Below are 14,198 nucleotides of genomic sequence, written 5' to 3' on the forward strand. Positions count from 1 at the left end.
TTTCCTCTAATGAGCTGATAGTTTTATATATTTTATTAATTTTATATACACTTACACAACATTACAAGCCAACAAGATGGGAGACAAGATTATCTTGCTGTTATTCTGGAGACAGACTAGTCAAGAATTGTGCCCTCTAGAGTATTTACGAGCAATTGTGGACGGACGGACGGACATTGGTGACGAAATTATACGCCCCCATGTCATGTCATGCGTATAAAATTGATGTTAGAATGACGACTTGTCAATTTAAGATACTCTGTGATATATAGAAAAGACAGATATTAAAGGAAAAGTGAGTAAAATTCTTGGTTTGAAGTAGTTTTAAAGGAATTATGCGCGCGATTTCCGTACATTTGTAGTACTTCTGAAGATTATTCACATATATTCAAGAATAAAATGAACCTTCAAACGAGTGCTCATGTAATATGAAATTTATGAAATTCGTTGTCGGATTGAATATGGCAACTCAGTCTGGCGCGGGAAATGTTTAATCCGTCAACGAATTTCATAAATTTCACATTACATAAGAACGAGTGAAAAATTCTCTTTAACACTCAACTAGCACAATTTCCTTAAATTTCTTGCACTCTTTCTATAAAGGCTTAGATTTCGAGGTCAACCAATTTGCACCTTTCTGCAATGGCTCGTAACAAATAAGATCTGTATACTAGTATAACTAAATTAGAACTTGAAAACAAAATTATGTTATTTGATCAATTTTATGCCCTTTACTTTATTCTTTACTCAAGGAATGCCATATTGTTCTGTTTACATGGTACATGAATACATGACCCTATTTGCATAGTTATTTATCTGTTCATTATGAACCTGCCCTGTATACTTGAGAATACAACTGTTGTGTGATAAATCATTGTTTGATATTTGATAAATCATTGTTTGATATTTAACAAATAATTGTTTGATATTTTATGATCATTGTTTGGTATTTTATGATCATTGTTTGATATTTTATAATCATTGTTTGATATTTTATAATCATTGTTTGATATTTTATGATCATTGTTTGATATTTTATAATCATTATTTGATATGTTATAATCATTGTTTGATATTTTATAATCATTGTTTCATATTTGATAAATCATTGTTAATATGATATGATATTTTATAATATGTTATACTCAATGTTTGGTATTTTATAATCATCGTTTGATATTTTATAATGAATGTTTGGTATTTTATAATCATCGTTTGATATTTTATAATGAATGTTTGATATTTAATAAATCATTGTTTGATATTTTATAATCACTGTTTGGTATTTTATAATGAATGTTTGATATTTTATAATGAATGTTTGATATTTTATAATGATTGTTTGATATTGTATAATCAATGTTTGGTATTTTATAATCATTGTTTGATATTTTATAATCATTGTTTGATATTTTATAATGAATGTTTGATATTTTATAATGAATGTTTGATATTTTATAATGAATGTTTGATATTGTATAATCAATGTTTGGTATTTTATAATCATTATTTGGTATTTTATAATCATTATTTGATATTTTATAATGAATGTTTGATATTTTATAATGAATGTTTGATATTTTATAATGAATGTTTGATATTTTATAATGAATGTTTGATATTTTATAATGAATGTTTGATATTGTTTAATGAATGCTTGATATTTTATAATGAATGTTTCATATTTTATAATGAATGTTTGATATTGTATAATCAATGTTTGGTATTTTATAATCATTGTTTGATATTTTATAATCATTGTTTGATATTTTATAATGAATGTTTGATATTGTATAATGAATGTTTGATATTTTATAATGAATGTTTGATATTTTATAATGAATGTTTGATATTTTATAATGAATGTTTGATATTGTATAATGAATGCTTGATATTTTATAATGAATGTTTGATATTTTATTATGAATGTTTGATATTGTATAATCAATGTTTGGTATTTTATAATCATTGTTTGATATTTTATAATCATTGTTTGATATTTTATAATGAATGTTTGATATTTTATAATGAATGTTTGATATTTTATAATCAATGTTTGATATTGTATAATCAATGTTTGGTATTTTATAATCATTGTTTGGTATTTTATAATCATTGTTTGATATTTTATAATGAATGTTTGATATTGTATAATGAATGTTTGATATTTTATAATGAATGTTTGATATTTTATAATGAATGTTTGATATTTTATAATGAATGTTTGATATTGTATAATGAATGCTTGATATTTTATAATGAATGTTTGATATTTTATAATGAATGTTTGATATTGTATAATCAATGTTTGGTATTTTATAATCATTGTTTGATATTTTATAATCATTGTTTGATATTTTATAATGAATGTTTGATATTGTATAATGAATGTTTGATATTGTATAATCAATGTTTGGTATTTTATAATCATTGTTTGATATTTTATAATCATTGTTTGATATTTTATAATGAATGTTTGATATTTTATAATGAATGTTTGATATTGTATAATCAATGTTTGGTATTTTATAATCATTGTTTGATATTTTATAATCATTGTTTGATATTTTATAATGAATGTTTGATATTGTATAATGAATGCTTGATATTTTATAATGAATGTTTGATATTTTATAATGAATGTTTGATATTTTATAATGAATGTTTGATATTTTATAATGAATGTTTGATATTTTATAATCATTGTTTGGTATCTTATAATGAATGTTTGATATTTTATAATCATTGTTTGATATTTTATAATGAATGTTTGATATTGTATAATGAATGCTTGATATTTTATAATGAATGTTTGATATTTTATAATGAATGTTTGATATTTTATAATGAATGTTTGATATTTTATAATGAATGTTTGATATTTTATAATGAATGTTTGATATTGTATAATCAATGTTTGGTATTTTATAACCATTGTTTGATATTTTATAATCAATGTTTGATATTTGATAAAGGTTGCTCAATATCTAATTTGTGGATATTTTATTAAATTTATTTGGTATATAAAAAGAGAGAAAAAAGTTTGATATCTAAAAACATTTTCTTGTCTAAATCAAAGAGTTCTATTCTACAACATTACGATATTGTTGAAAAATATTATTTAATGAAAAACTTTGTATAATTTGGGCGTTTAAAAATATAACACCGAATAATCGAAATAGCCACAATATGACATATTGCTATAAAGAATAATATTTTCTTATCTTACCCAAAGCGTTTCGGAATCCGTCCCCACCCTCGTCCAAAACAGCATCATCTCCAACCAATATTGTTATATTTCCAGGGTATGGTGATGTGGTTGTTTCTAATCCTCCACTACCAGTTTCCAATCCTTCAGTTGTCATCGTAACTACCAGGTGACAGTGAAAGATCAAGATTGTCATAGAAATTCCAAACATTTTGTGACCTAACTGATCGAGGTTTTGATATCAAAGATTAGTTATATAGTTTAGATCCACAAATAAATCTACACTTGATTTGATATGCTTAGTTTCTTAAGCACATCAATGTAGTCGATCACAAGAATCAATACACCTTTATCATGTAACCTTTTAAAATCTGAAGAGCAACTGGACCACTTTCTTTCCATAATATTCTTCATGCATTTGTTCTCGATCTTCTAATGATAAAATTTGTTATTCCAGGTTATCCAAGCACTTTCCTTTAAAGCAATGATTAATAATTAAAGTAGCTATCCCAGATAAATCATATGTTGGCAATATTCAAATTTATGCGTATAAAGTGTAGGCCTTCATTCAATTTTACAAATACTATATCAAAAGATATAGTATACAATTTTCATCAAATAGAAAAAAAAATAAAACCTCTAAATTTATAATTTGTTGAAATTTGTTAAATGGTACCTTTTCTACCCATTTCTAAAAAATCAATTTTCACTCATTATTTTTTATCGTTATGTCCATTTCAAAAACCTTTTTTAAAATTAATTTTAATTGTATTTTCAAAGAGTTGATTAAATCTAAACTTTTAGACTGTCGTTCTTTCAGTTGCCAAAATTGTTACTTTATATTGATAATATTTCGGTATAAAATAAACCCGTGCTTCACGACCGTGCTACGACCTCCACGACTAAAGAAATATCTCTGATCTTGGTGAGGATCCGGGTTGTTAGGACGGTCGTAGTAGTCGCGGAGTTTGGTCTGATAGTAGGGTTAAACAGTAAGGACGACGTCGCACCATACATTACGCACAATTTTCATTCGAAAGAGTAATTTAAAAAAAAAAGCCACACGAAACCTTCTAGAACTTTATCACTGAAAATAATAAATAAATTTCGAAAAATTTCCAAACCACAAACTTAAAAACACAGCACAATTATTGTTACGAATATCAAAACATATCAATAACTGGCACCTTACCTTTATCGTGACAGTCTATAATGGTCATGAGGAGAGCGCGACTTTCATTAATAAAATCCAGAATATTTTTTTTTATATTAAAAGCGTCACGAACTCTATTTGTCATGTGATCTAAGCTTATGCTTTCACAAAGACCTGCCTCAATACACCTTACTTACTTTACGAACAAACAACTTCTTAAAGAAAGTAAAAATCAATCTCAATATGTCGATAAAATATGAATGAAGATCCTACTTTTGATGTTGGTAAATCAAAAAAGCTATAAATAGTCTATGATCTAGTTTTGATCTGCTTTTCAAATTCTCGAATTCAATATATGATAATCTTATAAGAATGATGAACATGATGACGATAATGATGATGTTGATGATGATTTGCCATTACTTGTACTAAAAATAATAATAGTTGTCGTATGAATTTGAATATGAACAAGCGTTGATAAGCCCGGATATCCTAAAAACTATGCGAAAGGGTTACTGCACATCAAATCTGTACCATGCAATCACATCTTGCAGCAAGGGTGGAACGCCAAGTAAGGCCCAAGTTAACGTTAAAGGGATTATAAAGAGGTTTTCTAAAGTTTTTATGTGTACCGGAGACACTAGTAGCATCATATTTCGATCAGCTATACATCGACAATCGCAAAGACTTTGGTTTATTTGAATTACCCAAATTTATTAGAGTGACTTTGAATATCAGCCTATTACAATAATGTTCGTTTTAGGAAAATAAGAACTTAAATGATAATATTGTTCATTGTAAACTAAAAACAACCAGTACAGAACAGATACTTCTAATTTCAGCTCAGAATCAGAACAAAAGAAAACCCAGCATCAGGAGCCTTAATCCCAATTTCTAAATAAAGTATCTGTTCCACTCTAGGCCTGTACATTTGGGAGAATCAAACACTCCCTTCCCTGAAATCTAATACTTTCAGTAATATTTTAAAGCCGATATTCCAATTCCAATGAAATAATCGGTGAAATTCGATATAACGAACGTGCGAAGACAGTAGATTTAAAGTATAAGGCCGCGTATGTTATCTTTCCTTCCCAACTAAAATCTTATCATCCTATTAAGAATAAAGATTAAAACCTCGGATAAATATATGCATATAGATTTGTGTTACATTAGGTATAACAGAGGTTAAAATTGTCAGGTCTAATTTATTGATCTTTTCCTTATTTACTTCATAAAGAAAAATCAAATAACTGTAATCCATATTGATTGAAAATCTATATGAAATTTATTTAAACCAATAAGTAAAACAATACAATATTGAAGTATGCTGAATGACTATGGAGTTGTTGCCCCTGAATTACATAAAACTCGTCAATACTAATTACGCGTATTGAAACGGTCCACCGCGAAAGTTCCGCTAAAGCTCTGCAACATATCATACTGAATGTCAGCCATTTTTACCCAAACTTAACTGATGCAGATCACTTACACGTATACGAATGTAGTCCCTGGTATTTTACGATTCCCTTTCCATCCCTTTTTAGTTTCTGTGGTTTAGATTTTGATTTTGATGTCTGAAATTTGTCATTTCTTTCAGATTTTGGGAAATATGAAAATATTCAGATGCGGAAGAATAAATATGAACATTGTCGCTTCCTGTATTTACATCCGGCAATGGTTTAATTTCGATTTGCTGAACTAAAATTTTTAATGTCATGATATTATATTGAATTTTTGATGAGGCAATAAGTATTGATCAGGTTTTCATGTAATACATTGTAAAGTTTTCAATGAGATTTCTGAAAAATTTACAGGAGGCTGAATTTCGTGATTTAAAATGGGTCCTTTTGCATATCAAGTTGCGTGATCACGAGATTTTTGCTAGTTTTAACGTTTGTAATCAAAGCTTTATAAAAAGAACATGGCATTATTGTTATTATTGGTCAACAGATTATCATTATAAAGCACGTAGTATACAAGTCATATTATGATTTACCCTCCAATGCCTCATGGACTATATTCACCTCGCAATGTTGCAATCATGGCCAAGAATACACAAGTGTCCGTTACATTAATTTCCAAGGTAGATTCAACATTCAACTGTCAAGAGTTTCTCAAGGCTCGTGCCAATGAAAGGTGTGCAAGTTTACAGTTAACTTTTAAAATAGCTTCGTTATGTATGACATATCACTCAGTGGGTTAAAAGACAATTTAAAAACTATTAATGAAAGCGTCCAGGTATCCATGACTACATAATGCATACCTGTGATTGGAGACATAGTCCCTGATAATAAGACACCTATTTCACACTCGCATATAATAATTGTCCTCACTGGTTGAAATCTAAAAATCATTTTTTTATATTTTCTGTGTATTAAAACATCTTGCTGATTTTTTTATACAAAAAATAAACGTTGAAATTTTCAGCTTCCAGTTGGATAGAACCTAAACCTTTGTCAAACAGACGATCCAATCCCTTATAGAAAATATAAGCCTTATTTCATAACAAACTAAATTGCGTTGTCGGTAAATCGTAAATGAAGAAGAAAAGTACTTCCGGTCCTTCGGCAAGTCGTGATTTTCTTGTAAAAAAAGATGGGTGAGTGAATACGGGCTTAACTTGCTTGGTAAGTGAATTTTACATAAGGAGCAATTGTTTGTTGGATAAATGTAGTACACTGTTTGTTTATTAATTGACGCGAGGTTCAACACCTAAAATAGAGAACATTATGACAGTTTGCCCCTTCAATTATATGGTGTTAAAAGAATTTCTATAACCATAGCGATAGTCAGTGATGCCGTTAATTTTCTTACGAAGACAGGACGTATACATGTCCGAGTCTTTTAGTCATAGAGACACTTTTACTGATAGCAGATTTTGAGTACCACAGGCCGTTACATAAACTACCAGGGTTGTTATTTGAAGCCTAAGTTCAGTTTGGTGGTGATGAACTAGTAGTGGTAAAAAGAAACACTGCAGTGGTACAGCTTTTTAATCATTCCCGGTGAAGTAATTTTTAATAATTTTAGTATGATGGAAGGTGGCACGAAGGAACAAACTCAGGACAATCCGTCTATTTTTACCGGAGCACCATCCGTAACACGACCATTCCGTTTGGATACTGGAGGATCACAAGAAACGGCTCAAACAGTAATGCCAGTTGTACTAGACTTGGTAAGTTCCATTTAATACATAAGTATCCATTTGCAAAGTAACAATGCTCTCTTTTGGGTCCTTTCACGCTCTAAAGGAGCACCTTGACTAGGTTTCACGGGAATTTTGATCATTTTGTGATATTTAAAAAGAAATATGACTAGGTACCTTCCTGCTTTTTTCAAAATTATGTAACTTGGATCGGAATATATTGAAGCCGATCACGTATGCTTATCACGATTGCTTACTATGACCTGAACAATTTGTTTTAGAACGTTGGAGATTGTGATGCTGCTAGTATAGATAATCATATTATAGATATTGTTCATCCTCATGTTGGTGGCAGTAAGTCTCTTTATTATCTTGTAATATGTCGGAGTGTAATACCTAATTGATGACATGCTCTTTGTTGGGGTTTTGTCGATTATAAACTGATGAGCTACAATATAACTTCGAAGTTTGTTTCTAATCAATCATTTTATTGGTCTTATTGACCCCCGTGACGACCGTTTAGTACTTATTAGCACTTATACATTACAGTCCATATATAATCGTAATAACCAATCTCCATTTGACCAAAGTCAGTTGAAAGTGCAACCTTCTGCTATCAAAAGACTCTTAAAATGTTTTTATAACGTACGTCGACTGCATTTTTACAAGTTTTGAGTTTTTGTCAAAAAATGGCCAATTTTGAAATGTGACGCTTATAAGTTATCTGTTCGTGCGAATAGGTAAAGCAACTCTAAAAAACTTTCAAATTTGGTCATACGTTAGCTACAGTTGGCAATTATTTTCATCTGCTGTAGTGTTCAAACATTGACAAATACCAAAATCACACTTCAAAATCATGAATTATCAATTTCAGTTGGATTTTGTCGAGGAGAACCTCTAACTAATCGTGGTAAGAAGGTACAGATGCTGAAGATTTTATCCCTAACTCTGCTTCCTATTCTTGGTTTATGGGCTTTCACTGTGTACAGTTTATCTGACAGTATTCAAGGCAAAACAGCCATTGAACAGGTAATGCTTCCTTCTCCACATTTCTGTCTTCTCGTTATAGACTCAAGTGCCATTTTGAGACTGAATATCTTCTTTAAGTTTAGAAATAGATATTATTTGGTTCAATAATTGATTGATACCGGAAACTATGATGGGGTCGAGTTGACGCAGGGCGACCGAAGTGGTTTTGGGAGGGTGAGCGTAGTAACTAATTGTATTGCACAGTTTGACAATTGTTCTTCGGTAATACTTGTTGGTATGCGTTCAAAAATAGTATTGAGACAATTAATTTGCATTGACAGATGTGTCTAGTAACTGACTGGACTGTTGGATTAGTTGCTACATAAACAGTTGTTTTCCTGTTAGTAATGTATGAAAAACAATACAAATTTCAATAATTATTTCGCTTGAGTAGCTGTTATTAATGGATGGTCGTAAAGTTGGACAATGTCCATCGATTGTCTTTGATTAGCTCGATAAAGTAAGTCAGTTGCTATCTGAAAATTGATAATAAATCGAATTTCAGTGATCTTGATCTTGGAATATTTCTAGATGCCAATAAGGAGAAACAAAACTATTTTTACGGGCGGATGTCATTTGATGACATTATTTTGGATAACTCGTATGTGAATTGTCGTTTTAAAATGAGATGCGGAGAGACGCAATTAAATTCAGTAATAACTCGACTATGGAACTAGTTCAGACATGCGATAATGATTTCAGATTATTCGACACAAAATTCTTTTTTTTCTTTTTGTTCTATTCTCTGTGAACACCTTATAACCTATTTTACATTTGTTATTTTTATTTAAAGAATTAAAGTAATGAAAAAACTGGCTCAGGTTATTGGTGTAATTCACTATGTAGCTATTTTCCCCTTAGCTAATATATCTGTAAATTCCATTTTAGACTCAGTATGCAGTAAAATTTAGTGTAGAATTGGGAAAATTTCTTGATAGACTCCAGAGAGAAAGAGACATGTCCGTCCTGTATCTAAGTATCCTTGGTCCAGAAACTAAAACATTTATACTAAATGAATACCTTTTGACCGACCAAGCGCTGAAGCAGTTGTCAAATTGGCCCGTGAAAGGTGATCAAAACAGCATCTTCACAACGAAGGACTCCTTCAAGAACTACCTCAGTAACCACAGAGCAGAACTTGACCCTAACAACTTCGATATCTATGTTGAGATGGAGTTTTATTCACTGTTGATTGAGAGATTTGTCGAATGGATGTATGAAGCTATTCGAGAATCCAACATGGCTTCGATTTGGAAGACATTGGTAGCTTATCAGAAGATCGTAACTGGAATGGAACACGTTGGTATTGAACGTGCTTTGGGTGCCGTGTTTTATGTCGCTGGTGGTTTTCCAAAACAGAGTGTTTATGAAAGATACAATGAAAAAGTTCATGTTTACAAAGCCAACTACCAATCTGCTGTACTGTATTCTAAAATCGTTGATCCTATTTTTCAAGAAGGTGTAACCAGCAGTGGGACCAATTTAACCTCCGTGATTGAAAAGTTCCGGTTTGAGATTCAGCATACTCTATCACGCGATTTTTCCATAACAAAAGGTGCGCATAACTTATTGTATTTCTTACCTCAATAAGTTTACATTGCTTATAAAAATTCAGAATATCACAAACTTCTAAACCTTAGAATTTATATCGAGAGCACCATATGGGCTGCTATCAAATGATCTTGTAAATACAGTTTACATTGCAGAACATAGATACTCAAAATTCTATTTTATTTTTAGTTTTGGTTGATGGTCAAGAGCTTCGCTTGTAAGAAGTATTCCATTAGTTGTCTATTATTATTTCAGGACAATGGTGGTTTGATAATATGACGCTTTACCTAGATACTCTGTTAGTCATTCAACAAGATTTAGCCACTCTGATTAACGGCAAATTAGAAGAAATTATCAACGAAGAAGAGCGAAATTTGATTATTAGGTAATAAAAATTGACAAAATGGACTTGAATCTATTGATAGATGCCCACTTACACTGCTCGTTGATTATGCAGCAAACGTTCATGACCGAAAAGAAACGTGGGCGTCTCATTCAGATTGCCCCATGTGGACTTTGATCACTACAAGATCATTTGTTGTCTTTCTAGGCATCCGAATATAAATGGAAATAAATCAGGTAGAAGCAAAATAAAACAATATTTTGCCGTTTTGGTCAATTTCTGATCTCGGTTCTAATCCTCCTGTTTATTTTCAGCGCTGGTTTACTTGTAGTTGTTATCTTGATGTGTCCTCTAGTCATCTACTCTGTTGAATCTCTGACCAGTGACATCCAGAAATATGCTTTGACTCTTGTGGAGAAGACTAAAGAACTGAGCAGAGAAAAGAAGAAAACTGACACGTTGCTTTATCAGATGGTGCCTAAACCAGTGGCCGAACAGCTTAAACTCAGACGAGAAGTAGATGCTGAATATTTCAAGTCTGTGACGGTGATGTTTTCGGATATATTCGGGTTTACTAGGATAGCTAATGAGTGTACACCATTTGAGATTGTAGGGTTGCTGAATAGCTTGTACACAGCCTTCGACGAGAAGTTGGATAACCACGAGGTTTACAAAGTGGAAACAATCAACGATTCTTACATGGTGGCTTCAGGTGCAGTATCTGTTTAATAATTGAGTTATTATTGTGATTTACGCTGTAGGACTATATTGATCTCAACGATCTCTGGCAAAATATAAAAAACTAAGGAATCAATATAAACAGAATTTGATAAACAGTTTATTTTTTAAAATGTATTCAAAAAGATTTTGTAGCCTTTATATGGACAAGTTGAATGCACAAACACAGATACCAGATAATTCTATATAATTTCAAACAATATTTCAGGCTTACCAACGAGAATTGGAAACCGCCATTCTTTAGAAGTAGCGGCCTTGGCGTGTGAATTAATGGATATGACAACACACAGAGCTTTCTCCCATGATGCTACTAGATTTATACAGCTGAGAATTGGCATAAATACAGGTAACCAAAACCTTCACAACCATGTGAAGGTCGCATGTGGGTTGTATAGATTAGAATTGGTATGATGGAGGTCGATCCTCCATATATGTCCAATTGAATGGGGTATTTGCCCTCCTTACGACCAGAAGAGATTCACTCTTACAAGCGCATGTCAGGGGAATTTGGTTAATCAATATTTGATCTATTTCATTCTCAGCTGGAATCTGAATCTGAATAGCATTAATTGTAGAAAAAAATTCAAGTACATTGAACTTAATAAACTATTTTGTAGAGATTGAAATAGGAGATAATTATGTTGTCGATGTTTTTAGGACCCTGTATGGCTGGTATTGTTGGATTAACTATGCCTAGGTATTGTTTATTTGGTGATACGGTTAATACAGCATCGCGGATGAAAAGCTACGGACATCGTAAGTAGACCATTCAGTGACGGTTCCAGCCTCAAGAGACTGGTGGTACAAATAGGGGACAGCCTGACAACTTACTGTCGAGGTTGATTGCAAAATGTAGCAGCTTTGTGGTAGCACATTATTCGCTAACCTTCCATAGAACAATAGAACGTCTGAGAGTGTTCTCCCCATGAAATTGATTTGAGGCAAATAGTGAAAAGCATATTTTAAATTAGTTAGACATAAAGTGGGTTTACAATTTGGGGTATAAAACAATTGTTCTCCCATATTAGGTTACACCCTGTAAATACAGCAATATTTCTTATCGAATTTTATCTTTCAATATTAGCCAATAAAATTCATGTGAGTTCCAGCACCTACAAATCTCTAAAGAAACATGGCGTATTTGTGATGAAACATCGTGGTAATATTGAAGTTAAGGTAAGTTGTTAATAACATAATAAATACATGGATCGTAAAACACTTACATCAGCTCTTGACTCATCTTCACCATATCGAGCTATTCCTGAGCCATAATATTGGCATACAATCCAATCAAATCGTAACCTAATAGCTTTACATTTGTCGTTGACAATACATAAATAAATCATTGTTACTTTCTGAAGATGATGTACCTTCGTCGCCTAGCCACCGGTTAGGTCTATTATAAAGTCTCAGGGTAATATTGAACAAGGGGTGCTGTAACGTGGATCAGGGGGCGGAGAATTATGACAGTCAAGTCAATTGTGAAATCAATCTTGCTGTTGTCCAGTATTGCTATAAGTGGGAGAATAACCCTTGTTTTATGAAAATAGTTTGGTTGTTTTTTTTTCAAAAACAGTTCCACATTCAATTTTCATCCAAGTTTAACTCTCCTTCCAGACTATAACATAGATATACCAAGTGAATCAGTGCATACTTCCATTCAAAAGTAATAGTCACTAGTGTTAATGTTTATTATCTTTTTAGGGTAAAGGCTCTCTCAAGACTTACTGGTTAATTGGTCGCTCTGATAAAATGAGTTCATCTCTTCTGGACGAGATTGAAGATGAATGTCCTAAAACAAGTGGAAATGAAGAGATGCCGGGAGAAATTCTACCCAATTCTGGGGCACCGTTCGCAGGAAAACTGACCATGTTTATGACAGGTTATCAGGAAGCAATTCCAACCGGATATGACGTCGATGAAAGCAAACCATGTTCGTCAAGCACGGGTAAGACGCCGGAAAAGAAAATGTCTAAAGCTGTGAAGAAGATCAGTCAAACAATGGAAAGCACTGAGAAAATTGATATTTCGCAATTTTGTTAACGAATATTGATTATTCGATAGCTTAATTTAAATTAGACCATACTTTCTTTCTATTTTATTACCTTTAATTTTTGTAGCCACTCCCGTTAAGGTCCAAATACTCCGCCATATATCTGTTTGATGACACAGACAATCAATTTTTTCTGAATAAGCCAAGTGTAATTCGATTGGCTAAAGCAGATGTCTTCAGGTTAGGTAAAAGGTCTTTAGACCTTAACAGGAGTGGCTCAGTTAAAAAAAAGCTAACACAAAAATGGAACGAACGTTTGATCTAATTTCAATACTATAGATGCAATACATAAAATTTCCTTGGGAGTTTTGCGCCCTGCTTATAATTTGTTTGTAGATACAAAGAAGCTATGCTTACTATTTATATAATTATTTAAGTGCAATAAAATATATTTAAATGTGTGATAAAGATAAGATATATGCATGAGAATTTCATAGTCGACTATATAGTGAGTATTATATCAGTGAAGAAAAGTGGACATTAATACCACTGTCTCAGAAAGTTTTCTTCAATGCACGTCCACTGGGTACTACTTCACTTATGTACCTCTTATGATAAAGAAATCGATTTAAAGCAGAAAAAATTATCCGATTGAGATGAAATTTGGTGAGAATACTCAGAATAGGGTCTATAGAACATCATCCTGACGTATTTTAGTGGATAAAAAATTTAAATCATAAAGAGGTACATAAGTGAAGTAGCGCCGATAACTATCATTTATCAAAAAATAAGGATTGATTAATAATAAAGACAAACCGGCTGCAGTCGTTTGATGTTCAATCATTTCGAACAGATCGACGCATTTTTACATCAGTCCCGCTAATCCGAAGAATCGGGTTAAAAAAAACCATCCGAAATCATCACCTTTAAAAATACCGAAATTAAAAAAAAATAAATAAACGACATCTTCGTTGAACCACGACGACTCCTTATTGAAGGAATGTCCTTAGTTATGCCAAGAATTGGGCGTTGTGTTTA

General features: G+C 31.5%; 2 protein-coding genes across 2 annotated transcripts; one reads left to right on the forward strand and one right to left on the reverse strand.

The window, feature by feature from the left end:
* Positions 1-1,243: 1,243 nt before the first annotated feature.
* LOTGIDRAFT_103548 (hypothetical protein) lies at positions 1,244-1,738 on the reverse strand (the record flags this gene model as incomplete). The annotated part of the gene is made up of 1 exon (XM_009053245.1): positions 1,244-1,738. The coding sequence occupies one exon, from the start codon at positions 1,736-1,738 to the stop codon at positions 1,244-1,246; it is 495 nt and encodes a 164-aa protein (XP_009051493.1).
* A 4,664-nt stretch (positions 1,739-6,402) lies between these two features.
* Positions 6,403-13,210, forward strand: LOTGIDRAFT_152728 (hypothetical protein; the record flags this gene model as incomplete). The annotated part of the gene is made up of 11 exons (XM_009053246.1): positions 6,403-6,497; positions 7,392-7,536; positions 7,788-7,860; positions 8,381-8,535; positions 9,424-10,090; positions 10,342-10,471; positions 10,744-11,141; positions 11,376-11,513; positions 11,825-11,923; positions 12,252-12,343; positions 12,872-13,210. The coding sequence occupies 11 exons, from the start codon at positions 6,403-6,405 to the stop codon at positions 13,208-13,210; spliced, it is 2,331 nt and encodes a 776-aa protein (XP_009051494.1).
* Positions 13,211-14,198: the final 988 nt, after the last annotated feature.

This window comes from Lottia gigantea (genome assembly GCF_000327385.1).
Source record: "Lottia gigantea unplaced genomic scaffold LOTGIsca_2, whole genome shotgun sequence".
In the NCBI taxonomy this organism is placed as follows: Eukaryota; Metazoa; Mollusca; class Gastropoda; family Lottiidae; genus Lottia; species Lottia gigantea.